The 20036-nt window shown below is 46.5% G+C and overlaps 1 protein-coding gene across 1 annotated transcript in view; it reads right to left on the bottom strand.

Moving 5' to 3' along the window:
• Positions 1-7711: 7711 nt before the first annotated feature.
• Positions 7712-20036, bottom strand: part of TM4SF18 (transmembrane 4 L six family member 18) — a 19648-nt gene continuing 7323 nt past the window's right edge. Inside the window, exons 3-8 of the mRNA XM_045295083.1 lie at positions 19900-19928; positions 19187-19227; positions 17764-17782; positions 15949-16091; positions 10662-10842; positions 7712-9360 (exon numbers count right to left, since the gene is read on the bottom strand). Of these exons, the coding sequence (XP_045151018.1) occupies positions 9346-9360; positions 10662-10842; positions 15949-16091; positions 17764-17782; positions 19187-19227; positions 19900-19928 (428 nt within the window). The 3' untranslated portion in view covers positions 7712-9345. The remainder of the gene's footprint in view (positions 9361-10661; positions 10843-15948; positions 16092-17763; positions 17783-19186; positions 19228-19899; positions 19929-20036) is intronic.

Here is a 20036-nt window from a genome sequence, read left to right as displayed (position 1 = left end):
GTGAGGGAGAATGGGGGAGGAGGCACGCCTGACCTATGCCTCATGGCAACAAGGAAGTCAGAGGAGCTCAGCTATGGCCCCTCCCCGTGCCACCCCACCCCTGGGTCATTTTTCACGGTATATGCCAAGTAGCAGGATTGCTGGGTCCTGCGATATTTTTATCCCCAGTTGTTTGAAAAAGCACTGCAAGGCTTTGCACCTGGGATGCACTCTTACAGTGCCGTCAGCCAGCAGTCCCTGAGGGCTATGGTTTCTCCTCGCCCTACCCAGCAGTGGCTGGGTTTCGAATTTTGCTCTCTCTGCTGGAGTGAGGTAGGATCTCAGGGCCAATTTTGATGGGCCTTTCTCAGATGACTAGCGATCGGGGAGCATTTCTTCATATGTCTGTTGGCTGCCTGGGTGTCATGCCCTCTACCCATTTTTGAATTGGGTTGTCCTTCTTTGTCTTGTGGAGGGAGTGGGAATGCTTGGGTGTTCAAAGTCTGGCTCTGCCTCTGACCAGTTTTGTGATACTGAGACAGGGCTCTTGTCTTCTGCTTTAGTTGTCACCTGAGGTGCTAATAATGATGGATCCAAGAATGAAGAAAATGATCCAGAGTTGATGGTGGTCATGAATGCACAGCTCTCTTGTGTGGTGTGTGAATTATGTCAATAAAATGGTTAAATAAAAGAATCATTAAAGTGTTAAAAAGCAAAAAGAGAAGGCCAGGAAATTTGCAGGGGGAAGTTTTCCCCAGCATGACCATGAACTTCCTCATTTTTCAATGGTAGCAGAGGCTGTCGTATGGACATTTTGTTGAGAAACATGACCCCATTCACTCTATAGAGCCCTGATCTTATCTCTTAAGGTTTCTTTTTGTTTCTCAAGCTCAAAGACTACTGAAAAGGAGCATGACTGGTGCCCTTTGAGGCTGCTGCAAGCGCCCTTTTGGTGTTGCCTGCCTCTCAGAGCAGAGCATTCCCTGGGGAGAATTAGAGCGGCAGGAGAAGTGCCACGACGGGCACAGGGCTAGATGGAGGCTATGTTCAGACACAACCACTTCATATTTTTTATATTTCTGTTTAATAAGGGTTTCTAGATGTTGTAGCAATATTTTTGACTTGCCCTCAGTATAAATGCTACTGGAATATAGCTAGTTTAAGTGGATTCATTTGAAACAGAAAAAAAATGGCAAAATATTTGACTTGGAGACTCCCACGGTCCACGGGCATAGCGGTTCACGAAAGACAGTGGTCTAAGGTCATAAAAGTCCATGAGCAGCCATTTAAGACCCAGCTGCTGCTGGACTCTCTCTGTCCAGAGGAAAAGGGAGTAATAAAAATCAAAGAAAAGTGTGTGATAGTCAGGGGTTTTGTGCCAACATGGCTCCTGTAGAAACACACATGGGTGGAGGTTAGCCTGTCACTCGGGTTTCAGCTGGATTGGAGGGCAACCGAGATAAATGGCTTGTTGGAGGCCGGCCCCTCTCTTCTTCACCTTCTGGTCATGAGCCACAGAGACCTGTGAGAGCCCTGGGGATCCACAAGACTTTGCACTCACCAGCCTGTGAACGTCCTGCATTTTGCATCATTCCATGTGCTGGGTGAATCTGAAGAGGGGTTTATGGGCTAGTAATGGACTTAAAGACTAATATTAGACTTATGGACTTGATTTGGATGGGGTTGAAATGTTATCTTGCTCTTTGATATATTTGTGAGTGTCCCTGGATTTGTTTCTCTAGCCAACCTGTGTCAACAACATGGAAAAAATCAGTTCAACGGATTAATGGGCCCCCAGACTACTAATCTGATAAATATGCTAACTGTGGGCACAGGGAGTCTTGTGACTTGTGATTCAAGATTTTTGAAGATGTTCATATTGGAGTCTTAAGGAAATGTATAAAATTGTAGGCATTCCCATGACCTGCTTACAATTCAAACAGAAAGGATATGATGTGCTGGTGGCCCCGTGACACACGGGAAACCCCTGCCCAAACAGGACTTCACCTCTCGGGAAGGACAAAATGCCTGTTTTTTTTTATGCTGGTAAGATATTGTGGTGTAGTGAAAGTTCTTAATATGGCCCTTCTTCTTTTTTTTTTTAATTGCTTTATTAGGGGCTCATGCCTTAATCTGGCCCTTCTATCCTTGCAACGATCACCAGAGGATTGGGTGGGACTATGAAAATAGGGCATGTGTAACAGGAATAAAGATCCGGAAGAGCTCCATGGTATCTCGATACCTCTACCAACTGTTCTGACAGGGGTCATACGAGCAGGTCCTAGATAGAGGGAGAGAAAGGGGTCGGACAAAACTGGAAATCATTAAAGAGACCAGTCTTCCTCATCAGAGACTGACTGGCGAGATCCTCAAGACTGGGGTCCTTAGACACCCATACCTTACGTATGGAAGTGAACTTGCGCCCTTGGTTAAGTTGTAAGCCAAACAAGAGACGTGTCTAAGGGGGATATTAACAGTGGCGAGGCATGTACACCTTAGGATAATTAACCATTTTAGAATAAAAAAGGCAGCTTTTACCCAAAGACAACGTTAGAAGGGTGAGGAAGAAAGGAGGGATGAAAACGGGTTACAGGTGAAAGTGGGCTCAGTGCTCCGTTGAGGGCCTGGTCAGAATGGAAGTGCATGAATTATTGAATGCCCAACCAAAGCTCCGCTCTTTAGACATTCACCTCATTCACAACGGAAACCTTGCAAGAATTTGACTAGGGTTTTCGCACGAGACATACCACCAATTCAGATGATGACTTTACTTCATATTAGGTCAAACTTAACAGTCTCTGTCTGTTAAAAATGACAATTTCGGATGGTTTCCCTTACTACTTAAAACAGCTTTGACCAGCCTTGTAAGTGAGTGCTAACCCTCAGAACTAACCAGGAATACATCCAGTGCTTTGGGGACTTGAATGTTATGATTTTTATGGACAAAGCTTTAAGAAGCTTCTGGTAAGATGGCTACCTAGACAGACTCACTGCCACCAAGACATCAGGATGAGCATGCGCAGAAGAGACACGGAGCCCCGGATCTTTTAGGCAATGGTGGTCGAGGGAGCCGAACACACTGACAGGGAAAGAGGGCTGCACGCAGGGTCCGAATCTGGACATCGAGCAGACCAGCAAGTCCTCTGCAGACAAGGCCTGAGCCAAACTGCTCTGTGCCCAATCACCAGAAAAGGGAATAGTAAACATTTTGGCTGGCAAGCTCTGAGCCAATCAGTCCTTCCCACCGTGCCAGATGGTGAGAAAAGAAGGCTTCCCACAGGTTCCTCATACCACTCTGGTGAAAAGAGGAAGGAACGGGCCATCCCAGGGTGGTGAGCATGGTCTGAAGGAGGGTGGGGCACAAGGGACCACTGCACATTATGGAAAACTAATCAAGGGGAGGCTTCATCATCCTGGGTCCCCTATGGCTCCCAGGTCCCCAAAGGAGACCCCCACACTCATCCACTGGATGGGAACAGAGGCTGGGGTTACCCACCTGCCTCCGGAGTCCCTGGTGGACCCTCGGATTGCTCGGCGTGCCCTGGGGTGACAGCAATGTTGCCCATTGGCTAGAACTCATTACCTTTCTTCTTCGTTTGTTTTGATCAACTCCCAGCACAACCTGTAATGGTGTGAATCCACCCCGCTGCCATGTCCCACACCATCTACAAAGTCATCCACAGGGTAAGGGTCTGGGGACAGAGCAGGGGCCAGGTTTCCCCCTTGTGTTTCTCTTCTTTTGATGCTTTGTTAGACCACCAGCTGAGAGACACAGGACCAAAAAATGTGGGGGTTGGGGGGAGAATAACGGCTTCCTTCCTGCAACCCCTAGTTGACTAGATTGCGAAGGGGGCTGAGAAACTGATTAGGGGTCAGAAAAGGGGGTGCTGGACACGATGAGCTATGGGCTTGCTGAAGCGAGCAGTCCTTGGGCTGTCAGCGGGGAGGAAGCCAGCTGCAGGCCGGCTGATTGTGACTCATGGGTAGACGTGCTCCCAAGGGCTGTCAAAGTGGTGACCTCCAGAAACAGGAGGGAAAACCGTGGTTCTGAGGGTCTTCTGGGTGGGCTCAAACAGCCTACGTGCTTGTCAGCCATTAAGTCCTTAATCCTTTGCACCCCCTGGAATCCTTAGAGATGACGAGCCTTTCTGAATACAACACTGTGGAGGTAGCTTGGGCTTGCATCCTGGCCAAGTCCACAGGATTTATGTTCATGTCCATTGGAAAGTGGGATGATTGTAAAGTAGGAGTTTGGAAAGAAAACTCAATTTACCCCTATCCCAGTCTCACCTCCAGGCCTCTGACTCAGACTTTTCTAACCTGCACCTGGAAAGGCGAGATTTGGGTTCAGTTGCAGTGAAGAGAGGTGCGTGGATTTTGTGGTGAGGATGACTGAGTGATACAATAATGAGAACGAAGAGAAACCATTCAGGAATCCAAGAACAGACGTCACAGGCTGTCGGCCACTGCTCCCCCTGGACAAAGGCAGCTTTAGGGACCTCAGTGGGGAGAAGTTCCAAATTTCTACCACCATTTACATAAAGCAGCGATTCTTCCATGTTGATGTCCTGTGTGTTCCTTGATCGGTTTCCTGCCAGCAATGCCCAGACCTCTTCCTTATTTGCTTCCTCCTAGGTAAAATTCCCCCCTCGCCACCACAATTTTGTTTGAATAGTTTTGCACACACTCACGCACAAACGTACTGGGGTAGCACACATGGCTTGCACTTGACTGACAGCAGAAAGGTTGCTAGTTTGAACCCATCCAGTAGCACTGCATGAGAAAGGCCTGCTGGTCTGCTTCTGTAAGATCACAGCCATTAACATCCCTCTGGAGTGCCGCTCTACGCTGAAACACACATGCGTCACGTGAGTGCCGCTCTACGCTGAAACACACGTGTCACGTGACTTGTACTTGGCAGCAATTTGTTGTTGTTCTTATTCCTGTTTGTCTTGGTTTGGGACACACACACACACACACACACACACACACACACACGACACAGGTGTGGGCAGGAACTGGTCAAGGACCATTTTCTCTAGAATGTTGAGCGTGTCCCTGGAGGTTCGCTTTTTAAAATTGTACCTTTCCTTGTTCCGTGTCCCCCCAGGACTGAGGAAAATGAGGCTAAGAGCTTAGTTAGATTATGTACGTTTATCTCAAGCCATTTTGGCTTCTGTGCATGACTGCTTCACTCGTGGTGAGTTATTTACTCCAGAAACTCCTCACCATCCCTCCCGCTCTTGTCCCCACCCGACGTCACCTATAAACCCTTGCATCCGTTATTCTCGCTATACATCCACTCCTTGTGTGCTTCGCATACGGGGAAATCCAACAGAAGCAATAAAAATAGAAATAAAGTGGTAAGGATAAACTAATAAAAATATAATGATAAAAATACAAATAATGAGTAATAAAGAAAAGACCATCCTCAATATGTGAAAATCCATGGCAGAAATGTTTGTCATGGATCATGTAAGAGATATTTGCACCTAGAACACATTCAGGTTGGATCAACAGGGAGGTCAGATGACCATGTATCAAGTTCAATCCAGCATATTCAGGCTGTTTGGGAGCCTTGCCTTTGGCTAATGGGGATCTGCCAGCAACTTAATCAGGCTAGATACCTGCAAATAGGTTTTGGGCTCCCACTGTCCTCTGTAGCCTTCTAGAAACTGGATGTTTGCAATTTAGGCTCTGATACTTTTCCCTTTGTCATATTTGAATTTTGTTATTGTCGTCTTTGGATCACACAAACTGGCGTGCTTCTTGCATGTGGACTTAGTTGACTCCTCACTTAGATGGCTGCTTGTTTGAATACAAGCCTTTAAGGCCCCAGACACTATTCTGAATGATAGCTGGTCACTGTCTGCTTCCTTCATCACACTTTGCTGTAGCACCCGGTGATCATTTCATGAAGGTGAGTCTCAAGTGGGGCCATGCAGTCAGAAGGAACTCTGCTTGGATTGGGGCTAGAGTTAAGAGGAGCCCAGAATCCAACTGCATGTCCATCGGATATGCATGACTCAGGTTTACTTCGGTGGCTGAATTATGACAAAATCAAAACCCCATAAGAGAAACTACTAACGACAGCAAAAAGCCAACCAGCAAACAAACAGGCGTAAACCAAACCAAAACAAGCTGAAGGCAGGAAACCACACAGCCATGGAAACAAAAAAGCACAGCCTTGTCAATCATCCCCCTGGGGTACCAGGCAACTGCACTGAGAGCACCATCATTTTCCCAGTGACACAGTCCTCCACACACTGTCGGTATGAAGTGTCTATGTGAGCACAGCTCCACTGTGAGTTGTTACCCTACACAGTTCGACCTCGGTGCGATTGTGCTCTTTAAGCATGGGGATTGGTGCAGGGGTGAGGGACCTTCCTGGATCCATTCTTAAAAGTGCGGACCCCTGCCCAACAGATTGAAACCTGTCATGTTACCGCGAGGGGGGCATCGAGGCACTAAATATATGGTGATTCTGGACACCCACCAAGCCAGGGGTTCCCCCTGCACCCCAAGGTCCAATGACTGCCACGTCTACAGTCCCAGTTGGCCACTCCCTGTTTCCTCTCCCCTCTAAGTATCCCCATCCTCAGTCCCAGGGGGCACGCAGGCAGCTTCGAGGCAGGGCTCAGTCCATTCAGCGGGGCCTCTATGTTCAGTCCTTCTGGTGGAGCCCCTGCGCTATGTTAGGCCATGCTGCCTGCAAGGTCAGCTTCCACGATCATGTGCTTAGTCCATAGCGTGGCTCACCGAAGGTTGAGTAGAAACATATTCGTAGCATCTACCTAAGAACCTAAAATCTGGCCCGTTGTCCCCCTACGTTCCTTACACTCCTTGTTTAGCATCCCTTCCCGATGTGAGGTTACTTCTCCCCAATCACCCACCGGACTCACCATCAAAAGTATCAGCGTCTTCTCCAAAATGTAGATGGTGCCCTCCCCCGGTCTTAGCCTGGTTTTCTGGCAAGATCCTCCTTCCCTTCCTGTGGGGGCCCATTGATTTGCCCCTGCCTTGTCTCGATGCTGCTTAGCTCAAGTGGATGGTCATCTCCCATTTCCGCCTCTTGAAGGAGGTACCCCAGGCAATGTGAGGTCTTCCCTTCAAGTCGGCTCTTGTGAAGTATGCAAAAGGGAGGTGACGTAGGGGTCATGGCCGGTAGGTAGTCTTCTCAACCTTTGTTCAGGAGTTGGTCCCTAAGATTTGTTTAACAGATGTTTCTCTTGATAGTAGTGGACTCATGCAATACTTGTCCTTTTGTGATTGACTTACTTCACTCAGCATGATGTTTCAGGTTCTCATCACAGTTTCTTAGGGATGCCTAGTATTCCAGTGTGGGTATGTATCAGTGTTTCTTTACCCATGCTTCCGCTGTTGGGCATGGGGGCTGCTTCCAGTTTCTTGCTGTTGTGAACTGTGCTTTTATGACATGGGAGAGCATACCTCCACCCAAGTTGTGTCTCTTATTTGCTCAGGGTATATGCCTAATAGTGGTATTGCTGGATCATGTGGGATTCCAGTTCTCAATTGCTCTAAGTATTGCCGGATCATTTTCCACAGTGGCTGTGTGTATTTACAAGTACATGTATTTACAGCAGTGTATGCGAGTTCCAATCTGTACACATCATCTCCAACATTTGTTGTTTTTTTCCTTTTTTGATTTGGGCTAGCATTGTAGGTGTAAAGTGGTATCTCATTGTGGTTTTAAATTGCATCTCCCTGATGGCTAGTGATTGTGAGCATTTTTTCATATGTGCGTTAGCCATTTGCACTTTTTTTTTTTAGTGAGTTATCTGTTCATATCCTTTTCCCATCTCTTAATTGGGTGTCTTGTCATTTTCTTATTGAGCTGTTGTAGCGTTCTGTATATTTTGATAATCAGCCCTTTGTCCAATGAGTCGTTGGTAAGAACTGGAAATCCTGTTTGTCCAGCACCATTTGTTGAGGAGGTTGTCTTTCTCTCGATAGATATTTCTTGGGTTTTTTCAAAGATTAGGTGGCTGTAGGCTGATGCTTTGACGCTTGGGTTTCTGTTCGGATCCATGTGTCTTCCATTGTGCCAGGACCAGGCTGTTGGACTGCCACGGCTCTGCCATGGGTTTCTAGGTCAGGGAGTGCTAGGCCTTCTGCTCGGGTCTTCTTTGCTTATCCTGGGTCTTTTGATTTCCCATATGACATTGGTAATTCGTTTTTCCATTTCTCTAAAGGATTTATTTGGGATTTGAATCGGTATTGCATTGTATCTGTAGATTGTTTTAGGTAGTATTGTCATTTTTCACATTATTAAGTCTGCCTGTTCATGAGCATAGGATATTCTTCCATTTATATAGGTCCTTTTTAGTGTCTTGTAGTAATGTTCTGTAATTTTCTCTACATAGTTCATTTGTTTCTTTTGTTAAGTCTACTCCTAAGTATTTCAACTTCAGCATGGTTATTGCAAATGGTATTGATTTCTTAGTGTCTTTTTCGTAGCTCCCTTTGCTGGCATATGGGGATGCAATTGATTTATGGTTATTAACTTTGTATCGTGCTACCTTGCTGAACTCCTCACTTGTTTCCAGCAGGCTCTTTGTGGGGGCTTCTGGGTTTTTTGTCTACAGGGTCATATCATCTGCAAACAGTGACAATTTCACTTCTTTTCTTTGCCTATTTGTAGTCCCTTGAGTTCTTTGCTGTCTGATGACGCTAGGTACAACTTCCAGCATGATGCTGAATCAGAATGGTGAGGGGGAATCCTTGCTTGGTCTCTTTTTCCACTGGGGTGTTTGTAGCTTTCCCCCATTGAGCATGATGCTTGCTGTTGGTTTCGCATATATGGCTTTTATTATCTTGAGGAATTTTCCTTCTAATCCTATTTTCCTGAGTGTTTTGAACAGAAACGGATATAGAATACTGTCAAATGCCTTTTCTGAATTGATTGATAGGATCACGTGGGTTTTATTTCTTGCCTTCTTTGTGTGATTGTTTTTTGAAAATGGAACCATCCCTGCATACCTGGAACGAATCCCAGTTGGTCATGGTGAATTATTATTATTCTTGTATATGCTGCTCTATTCCGTTGTCTGTTAGGATTTTAGCATCTCTGGTCATCTTGGCGGGGTCTGTGCCTGGGTTGGGTAACAGTGCTATGCTGGCTTCACAGAACGTGTGTGGGAGTCTGCTGTCTTTTTCTATGTTCTGGAAGCGTTGCTGTGGTATTGGTAGCAGGTCCTCTTTGGATATGTGGTGGAATGCCCCTGTGAAACCACCTGGTCCTGGACTTTGCTTGGTGGGTAGTTTCTCAATAACCAGGTCTAGCTCTTGTTTTGTTATGGGTCTGTTGGGTTTTTCAACATCACTGCTTAACATTCTTGTTCTTATTCAAATGATTCCAGGCTACAGAAGAAGGGAAAAAAAGTGAGTAAAATTGTAAATTTGGCTTGATTAGTGATTTATAATCCAGGTAGAAATAAAATGTATAGTTCATATTCAAAACATGATAGAATAGAAAATATCTCATTGACACTACTAGGGAAGACGTTATACATTAAATAATGTCAAACAGGACATATGACATGTTGCTCAAGACTTATCTGTACTGTGGACTTTCTGAATAGGTTTTACCATTTTAACCAAAATCAAATCAACATTAGTATTTTAGCAGATTAAGTAGCAGTAGTACATTAGTCTGGGTAGACCAGAGAAACAAATCCATAGAAACTCATATGTATATAAGAAAGAGGTTTATATATAAGAGGAATTGAACATTTAGAAAACATCCCAACCCAGTCCAGTCCAAGCTCATAAGTCTGATATTAGCCCATATGTCCAATACCGATCTATAAGGTCCTCTTCAGACTCACGAAACACATGCAATGACTCTGAATGCAGGACAATCCCAGGCCAGTGGGCAGAAAGTCTTTGGGTCCAGTGGCATTGTAAGCATTTCAGCACAGGCAGGGCCCTCTATGTGGCTTCTCCAGCTCAGGGCACTAGCGTAGTTCCATGTTCTTGTCAGCTGCAGTGCTCCCAGGGAGTGAGCAGAGTCTCTCCCGCCTCCAACAAGGAAAAACCAGATTTCCCAGAATTCTCAGGAGCAAGCCATGCCTGCCCACACAGAGGCCTCATTGGCTATGATCCAATTGACAGACTAGACACTACCCCTTCACTCTTAATCCTCTCGAGTCCCAAATTGACAGCAGATTATGTAATTACCACAAGTAGTATCAGCAGGATAAAGTAAAGATACATTTCCACCTCTTCTTCAGAATTGGTCATTTATGCAATCAGTAGAAATAAGTGTCATTACTGAGATGGAGTTGCATCATTCAAAAGAGAACCTATTTCAATAGGATAAGATCCCAAATTCTGAACACAAGGTTAGATCAATTTATGGGCAAAGCAGTTCTCAATAAATGGTAAGATATCTTTCTGATTTGATCATTTTCTACACAAAACACTGAAATGCGGCTTGTTTGAAACATATTGCTGTTCCATCTACATAGGCTAGACAATAGACACTTGAGGCTCTCAGAGAGAACATGAGATATTAGAGTTTGAGTAGAGATGAGGGAAGTAGGAGCGGAAAGAAAGGGATGGAATTCCAGCAATATTTGAAGAACAGACTCAAAGAGACTCACTGAATCTTGGGCGGGCAGGGAAAGGGGGAGGTACAAGTGCCAGTAAGGTTCTGTTACCTGGACGATGACTGAGTAGGTTCCACAGAGAATCATGGAGAGTTGAATGGCTCCTCTGATGAGGCAAACAATCACTTGAAGCCCACTGAGGGTTATGAGAATGGAAAATAAAATGATGTTCCACTCAACCACATGCGCAGGTTCCAGGCACCGACTCCATGTGCTGGAATCTGTAAGAAAACTGTCAGAAAAGAGGGGAAGTGGTCACTCACACCAATGGCTCAGTCTCTACAGAGTATGCACTCCAAAGAAGATGGTCCCAGGTATTGTTGTATACTCATGAAGTCTATACTCCAAGAACTCACTGCCATCGAGTTGATTCCAACTCACGGCGACCCCATGGGACAGAGTAGAACTGCTCCTGAGGGTTTCTGAGACTGTAACTCTTAAACTCTTTATGGGAGTAGAAGGCTTCATATTTCTCCCTAGGAGTGGCTGAGGGTTTTGAACTGCTGGCCTTGTGATCACAGCCCAACTTGTAACCAGGGATCACACAAACATATGATAAAAATATGAGGGGGCACCCCCCCAAATAAACAGAATTGCACTGGGCAGAGCGGAGCTTTCGTAGTACACATTTGTTCCATTAAGCAAGCATTGAGCAATATGGTTTGAATGCATGCACCCAGTGGCATCATCTGGGAAGGTTCTCTCTGGTGACAGCAAATTTTTTCATAAAAGCCGTTTCACTTGAGCCTCATTTTTTTTGTGAGGGCCGATTGAAGAGCATGGTGTGCTGCTGTGAAATTTTGTTTCCTGCTCAGGAAAAATGCCACAGAAAGTGCTGTGATGTTGAACCCAGCTTCAATGGACAGTGCCATGGGAGAGACTCAAAGGTACAAATGGCTTTCTCACTTCCAAAGGGGTGAAACGTCAATTGATGACAAGTCTCGTTCTGGACATCTGTCAACTTCCCAAACAGATGAAAATGTTGACGTGCAATGCATTTGGAGTTCATTCCACCAGGTCAGACTATTAATCAAGCTTTCTATTCAGAGGTTCTGAAAAGATTGGGTAACGGCGTGCAACAAAAAGAGGCCCGTTTTTTTTGGCAGATGGGGGACTGGTTTTGCCACCCTACAATGCACCTGCTCACACAGCCATGCCAATACACCAATTTTTGGCAACAAACAGCATGTCTCTCTTTCCCTGACCTTGCTCTGTGCAACCTCTCTTTGCTTCCACGAGTGCAGAGGGACATGACAGGACAGCAACTTCACGACAGAGAGGAGGTGAGGAAAAAATGAGGGAGGTGCTGTCAGCCGTCCACACACGAGTTTGAAAAGTATGTCCAAGAATGGAATTGCAGATTTGACAAATGTAGTAAGTGGTGATGGAGAGTCCTTTGAAAGTGATAAGGTTGTGTTGTAAAAAAAAAATTAAATACATAGCTTTGGGGGGAAAATCAGTTTGGGGGCATATCCCCTCGTATACCAGGATATTAAATGTTGATTAGTGCATTGTAATAATCATTATATACATAGTTTGGTGTGCACCTAGCACTGTGGAGGCCCTAACTCACTACTAGCATGGTAGCTGCCTCATATACAGCTCTGATTTGTTAGGAGTGAAGCTGGACATCGAAGAGTTCGGCAGCGAGGTAACAGGGAGCATGTCAGATGGAAGACGAGAGGGAGAAGTTAGTCGGGGCTGTCAGGGTTGGGCTTGAGAATTGCACATTCAACAAAATAAAAAAGAAATCCTAGTTGAAATCTCTAGATCCTGTCCCAAATCTCTTTAGAACAGACTCCAAACTTGAGCATCCCAAATCTCTTTAGAACAGACTCCAAACTTGAGCATGCGTCAGAATTACCTGAAAGACTTGTTAAAGCTCAGATGGTTGACCCCAATCCCAGTTTCTTATTCAGAAGGTCTGGTGGAAGCTCAACAATTGGCATTTCTAATAAATCCCTGGGTGCTCTGGCAGCACTCTCTGGTAATTGTTGGACTGCTAACTGCAAGGTTAGCTGTTCAAACCCACCAGGCACTCCTTGGGGGAAAAGATGAAGCTGTCTCCTCCTGTCAAAATTTATACGACTTGACAACTCTACAGGGCCATGAGGATTCAGAATCCACATGACGGCAGTGGGTTTTATACGTTCCCAGGTGAGCTGATGTTCTTGGCCTGGGGTCACATTTTGAGAACATCTGCTTAAAACCCTGCTTTTATTTAGCTGTTAAGTTTGAGATAATGAGGTGGCAACCGACAGGACCAAACAGTTTCATCAATCTAGTTTGAAACTGGATTATGAGAGATGCCAAGCCAGAAAAACATCTCTCCCAGAATGCTCTTGAAGCCCCGAAGAATCCACCTGTGGGCTGATGCTCCCTTCTGAGGCAGCCAAGGTCACACCCGAACAGTAACACGTGGCTGCGTGCCGTCGAGGGGTCCTGGTCCCAGGGAGGAGGTGACTGTCATTTTCAGGATACTGCCACTGCCAAGCCCTCTTCTCTCTTGCTCCATTCATTTCCCTTGCTGCTGCTTCCCCATCTTTTCTTTGCCCTTCCTTTGGCTCTTCTCCCCGCTCTTTTTCTTTACCAGGTTCCAAAGGAGGCCTGGTTGCGCAATGCTTAAGCGCCCCACAGTTGACTGAGGGGTTGGGTGCAGCGCTGTGAGAGGAGCCCTCGGAGCAGTCTGCTTGCGTAAAGACGGCAGCCCGAGAAGCCCTGCCAGAGTCACCGTGATGGCAAACAGGAATCGCCTGCCCCAGGGCTCAGAGGCGCTGGGACATCTTCTTAATCTTCCCGATGGCCTCCACAGCGGGTGTGGAGCCAGCATTTCTGCATTCAGGCGACTTTGGGCAGGAAAATTTCCCTATCCGACCTTGGGCGTTGTATGTGGACAATGGGGATTAAAATACCTAACTCCTGGGTTATTGTGAGAGGTAGCCAAAACTACTTCGGATCCTGTAAAGCGTGTGATTTTTCTGTTAGGATGTCCCCAGATCCATCTCCCAAGCTTGCAGGCACGCTTGTCCTGCCAGCACCTGCTCTAGGCTGTTTTCGTGATGTGATGGGCTCCGCATGGATCCACGGAGGAGCCGGCTCTTCCAAACAAGATGCCATGCCAGGTTCCGACTCGCCTCCCAGACCATGGTTCTGTTTATTCTTCTGTAAACCACGGAGGGTCATGAAGTAGACGAGGCAGGCCTGGTAGGAGCAGGAAGTTTTCCCAGATGCCTGCTTCACACACTGCTCTAAGGCCGCATTTTCACAGCACTTTCTAACTCTCTTTCTCTATCGCTGTTTCCTCCTTGGGCAGCATGCACTGAGAGCACAGAGCCTGTTAGAATTGCTGCTGAGGGGTCAGCGCTAAGCCCTATAGCAGTGACTTCCCAGTTAAAGGTGGTAAATGTCAATGAAATGAATTGGGATCCATCCCCATCAACCACAGCTGTGGCTGAAGCTTGGTCCCCTAGCCGATTGTCACCTGGCATATGAGGTTAATCATAAAATCTGGCATGTTTGCGGGTTTCCTCACTCCCATTTTGCATGAATTCTGTGAGGTGGGAGTGATGACCGCCCACAATTTAGGCAGACACTTTTCTAAGATCATAGAGCTTATAACTAAGGGGCGGGGGACCTGCACCAAATCCATAATCAACTAAGACCTGTGCTCAGAGGTCATTGGTCAGGCGAAGTGCTGGGTCTCTGGGAATTCTCAAGAGAGCAGGCAGATGTAGAACCTCCCTTTGACTCTCGAGCACCTCATCCAAGACCTGCACATGGTTGGCGCCCAAGAAACGATGGGTGAAGAAATACAGACACAACTATCTGACACGCACAACTTCAATCCTAACACCTGCTCCACCCCAGACCAGCCCCAGACATTCTCCAGGAGACCCGAGGCGAAGCTTCCCTGCACGCAGGGCCTCCATGCAGTGCTTGCACCATTCACATTTTTCAATAGGTGGAAACACACACCGGAGCAGCTCAAAGGCACGATGGGGAGGCCAGCGGGCAGCCTGTGATCCGTTCATTGGAAGAGGAGGCTCCTGTGGCTTAGGGGTGAGGGGGTGGGAAGTAAAGTGTTGATGATCTAAAAACTTCTCATCTTTTGCACCTTGTCAAGTTCCTGGAGTGGCCCCAAAGTTGTAGCTCTGAAGCCCCCACCCCGCAGCAAGCACTGTGGAGGAAAGGCCTGGCTACCTACTCTCTAAGAGCCTGGCCATTGCCAACCCGAGGGAGCGGTCCTACCCTGAAACGCACGCTGACCCATGTGTCCGAATCCACTCGGGGCAGCAGGCTTGGGCATCGTGGGGCTTTCTTTCGGAGAGTCTTCTGTAAGAGGACTGTCCAGCACACAGGAAGGCGGAATTTTTGCAGGAGGCCTTGAAGAGGTGATGCTGAACTGTGTGGAGAGCTCTGCTTTCTAAAAGAGGCCACACCACGTGGCATCTTGTGGAACCTTCAGGAGGAAGGCGGCCATGTGCCACCGAAGCGGTTCTTCTGTGTGGCCTGGGTGAGTGGTGAAGACCTCAAATCAGCACGATGCTTGAATGATAGAGCCAATCCTGGGGACATGTGACGTCCACAGTGGATGGCAAAAACAGACACTCCCTGAATTTCATTCTGTTAGAATTCGGAGCACAGGATACAATAGGGAAACTATCACTGGGCCTTTCCCGAGCCTCTGAGAGCCACGCACCCTGAGCTGCCTCGGCAGGGCTGGTGGCCTAGAAAACCAGTAGGAGATCCAGGTGAGGCCTTCGATGGTCCAGGAAGTAACCCCTCGATATCAGTGTTCTGAGCAAGTCTACCCCCTTAAACAATTCTTGGGTACCTGTTAGATAAACTTTTGGCTCCTGGCACAAATTCTTGTATCTTGTCTTGTCCCAGTTGGCACTGTCTAGCGCTTTCTCCATCAAGGCCCTGGCAACCCCAGCGCCCGCCAAGGGCACTGGGCTACTCTCCCAGCCAAGCCCCTTCACAGCCATCACCCACCACATGCCCAGTCTGGCCATAAACCAAGGCTGGGCTGTTCGAATCACTCAGACCACAGTAACCACCAAGGCCTCCCCTGAAGACTGGGAGAAACGCATCATCCATGTAGATGTGCCCATGGCAGCACGCATGGTTTGAATGGACCTGGAAGTCAAAGACGGGAGGGACAGCACCTAAACAAACCTGGGTTGGGGGAAACATCCAGACTGATATTAGTAAACCTACAGGAAAAGTCTGCCCTACAGCAGCCACATTGAACCCTAAAGAATTGTGGGAAACGGGCCTGAGTGAGAAGCCAAGTGTATCTGCCTTGCAGAGCACTTTGATTTGGGGATTTCCTTACCGTCCGGTAGAAGCTTCGAAGGCGTATTCCCAGCCATTGCGGGTGCGGCAGTACGGGCCCTGGACAAGACTCAAAGCAGATATGACCAGGCAGTATCCAGAGGAAGCAATCCCAAGGGCAGAAAAGATCATCAACAGTGCTGTCTAAATGAACACGAGAGAAGGTCAGCGTCGCACAATGGACCTTTCGTGGACAAATGAGCCACTCGGTGCATTGCTCTACCCGCCCAGGACTGCCGCACGCCACCTCGTACCAAATTCCAGGTAAAACCGGGAACATTTAATCCAATAACATCTTTAAAAAAAAAAAAAATTCTTAAATGTCGTTAGGGAAGTTAGGGAATTTACCAGTCACTCAGGGATCATTTCTTACAGAGGGCAGGGAAGGGGTAGATGCCATCAACCTATCATAAGCTTGCTCTTCTCTAGGGAGAATGGATTCTCTGTGTATTGTCATCCGAGCTTCTTATTTCCTCGTGAGAAGATGAACTTGGCATACCTTGTATAGTGCAATGGAAGAAAACATGCGAGGCCCTAGCCTAGCGAGTCACGTTCATGCTTAAATTCACATTCCAGTTAGGATGGGATTGATAGGGGGATGGTGTTTTCGTTCAAGTAAAGAGAAGGAGCAAGGGTCAGAGGTAGAGCCATGCGGAGCTAAGAGACAGGAGGTAGATGGATCCAATCTATTACGTGTGTCCATACGGATACGAAAGGAGGTCAGGCTGTGTTTGGAGGTAAAGGTTGGCTTGCTAACCACAAGGTCCTTGGTTCAACCCCACCAGATGAGTTTTCCTGCTCCTGTAAAGATTAATAACCTCAGAAACTCAATAGAGGGTCACTATGACTTTAAACCGATTCAGTGACAATGGAAATAGAGACCTGGGTAGAGAAAATGGTAGAACACGATCCATTCCTTGAGAAGCTTATGAGGGGAGCACAGTTTATAAGGGTTAGGGCAGATTTCATGGAAATGACCTTGAATGGCAGGTCAAGGAGTTTGGCTTTCTCTCTTCAGGGCAAGGGGCTTTTCCCTAACCTTTTAATATAAGAATCTGCAAGTTGAATAATTAAAAGCATAGTACAAGGAATCCTTATATACTCTTTATCTTGCAGCCAACAAGTAAATGCTGACTCATAGTGACCTCCTGCGGGTGTCAAGGACTGTTACTGTTTATGGGAGTAGAAAGCAGTCTTTCTCCTGTGGAACTGCTGGTGGTTTTGAACTGCCAACCATGAGGATCGCAGCCCAGTGTGTAACCGCTACTCTCACCAAGGGCCCTGCTCTCTCTCTCTTTTTTCTAACAGTTTCGTTGGTATTTAATCCACATATCACATAATCCAAGAGTTCAATCATAACAAGAAGAGTTGTACATTCAAGACCACAATCAATTTTATAACATCCACGCCCCCCCTACTGCTAAGATACTTTAAAAATGAATTGTGTAGTCATCATCAGTTCTATAGAGCACTCCCCCGCCTTCTCCACATTCATTGTTGGCTCCCTCAGCCCCCTTGCCCTCCCTGTCCCCCACCCCACCCCACCTCCCCATAAACTCTCACACCAGTTCTTGTCTCTGCGCCCTACTCCTTCTGCGCTTCACAAACTGGAAAACCAAGCAGAAATAATAAAAAACAGAAAGAAAGTGGTATGGATAGCATAATGATAACAATACAGAGATAAAAATACAAATAGTGGGTAAAAAAGGAAAGACTTCCATGAATATTTAAGAAGCCGGGGAAGAAATTTTTGCCATGGAACAAGCAAGTAATACACCTAGAAGTAGCTCGTGGGATCTGCCAGAGGCTTAACGACTAGATACTCTGCAGATGGGCTTGGGCTCCCACTCCCCCAATAACCTTCTACAAATTGGATGTTCATAATTTTAGCTCTTTGTCATATTTGAATTTTGTTATTGTCATCGTTGGATCAGACACGTGGGTGAGCTGCTTCCATGTGGACTTAGTTGACTTCTCGCTTAGATGGCTGCTTGTTTGAATGTCAGCCTGTAAGGCCCCAGGCACTATTCCAATTAATAGCTGAGCACCACCTGCTTTCTTCACCACACTTTGCTGTAGCACCCTTATCTTCAGTGATCCTTTCATGACGGTGAGTATCGAGCAGGGCCATGTGATCAGAACTAACTGCTCTTGGACTGGGGCTAGAATTCAGTTGGGGAGGGCCCCGACTCTTTACCTAGACTCACCTATTGTTAATATTTGGAAATATTTGCTCTCCTTCTTTAAGCACACACACATATATATATATATACTCCCTGAACCTTTTGCCAATAAGTTGGACAGCAACTTCAATGAACTTCCCCTCTGAATGCACCAGAACTCATCTGTTAAGAATAAAGATGCCTCAGATAACCACAATATTATTTGTGTGCCAAAGAAACTTAACAATAATTTCCTTATATTATCTCACTTCTACCGTGAAGCCTGAAACTCCAGGCTATGCAAATGATTAACAAGTACTTGGCTGCTGGCCAAAAGCTTGGGGGATTCAAGTCCATGCAGAGGCATCTCAGATGACAGTCTGCTGGCCTGCTTCTGAAACACAACCTGTCGAAACCCCTGTGGGGTTTACTGACATGCACGGAGTTGGCACGAGTCTGAGATGATGGTTGGTAATCTGTGGATGTTCTCCCCCTTATCCCCTAAATACATTTTAGAGTTTAAAACAACAACAACAGCACACATTTACATCTCTTGAGTTGCCTTTAGTCTGCGATAGTCTGTCATTTTGTTTTTTATTCTATTGAATTTTTTTCCTTCTTTTTAGGAATCTTGCCCAGTAGGTTTTCTGGTGATACTGCAAGATGGCCTTCAGGGGATGCATTTACACAGGAATTCTACCTTGGTGGGGTGTGCAGCAGGAGGCTCCTCAGGGCAGCTTAGCTTGCTCTGTAGGCGTGATGCTACGTTGGCTTTCTGAACTAAGCCCCTCCAACTCTTTCCACTGTAAACAGCATGCTTCTTGTTTTGTGATTAGGAAGAGGGGGTTTCCGAAGCTTCGTGGGGAAATAGAATTTTAAAAGGTGATGGAAAGTATCTCATACCTCGTCTGTGAGGCAATGACCTGGCTTCTGCGTCCAACCCTGCTCCCAACAACATGTCAGAGGTGGAGTTGTGTCCACTGGTGACCCTCAGTTCCACCGATGACCAATGATTCCACTGGAGTTGCAATGTGCTGCTCCTCTCCGTCTATCATTCCTTCTGGATTTATAAATGACTGTTCTTCTATGCAGCATATCTTCCCTGTTTTCATGTCTTCCTCCCCTACCTGTTTCTCTCTGTATTGGGCAGGCTCCTGGATCCAATGTGCTGGCATCCACAAGTGCCACTATTTTTCCAGATGCACAGAAAGCCCCCAAATCTGGCCAGTGGAAACATTCCTTCAAGTCACTTCCTGTGTATTTTGGCATGCCTCCATTATTTGAATGCTTTCTTGTTATCTGTTACAAGATATATTAGGTTACTGTATGACACGTGGATGAAGTGCTAATAAAACTGTTAAAAAATTTAAAAGATACATTAGGCTCCCTTTCAGCTGGCCTTGCCCCAAGATCTGAAATAAGCTTTTCTGTCCCCCCCTGTGGTAGTTACAGAATTTCTTGTCAACTTGATTAATAAGTATAGGGGCGGAGTCTGGCCTGTCAATCAGGTCACAGCCTGATGATGCCTTCTTGTGGGTGTGGCCTTCTCATGAAGATTTTGGAAACTTCCTCTCTTTCTCCCTGGAGGTGGGTCACATACTCTCTCTCTGGTTCATCTTCCTGTTAAAGAGTCACACTCAGGAGCTGGAGAAGCCCATGGAGACCTGTGCCACTGCTGAGATGCTTCCACCGCCATTGGATCCCCAAGACTTTGCACCCACCAGCCTGTGATCTCCCTGCATTGTGCATCATTGCATGTGCTGCCTGAGTCTGAAGAGGGATTTATGGACCAGTGTCAGATATATGGACTTGACCTGGACTGGGCTGGGAGGTTGTTTCAATATACTATTGTTCTTTGATATAAAATTATCTCTTACACATATATAAGTGAGATAGTTTATTGTGCCAGCCTAGCCGATAAACACAA

Source organism: Echinops telfairi, unplaced genomic scaffold (assembly GCF_000313985.2).
Source record: "Echinops telfairi isolate 266 unplaced genomic scaffold, ASM31398v2 ScPeMD7_4225;HRSCAF=4972, whole genome shotgun sequence".
NCBI classification, from domain to species: Eukaryota; Metazoa; Chordata; class Mammalia; order Afrosoricida; family Tenrecidae; genus Echinops; species Echinops telfairi.
The sequence above is the reverse complement of the archived record's forward strand: the minus strand, read 5'-3'. Positions and strand labels throughout refer to the sequence as shown.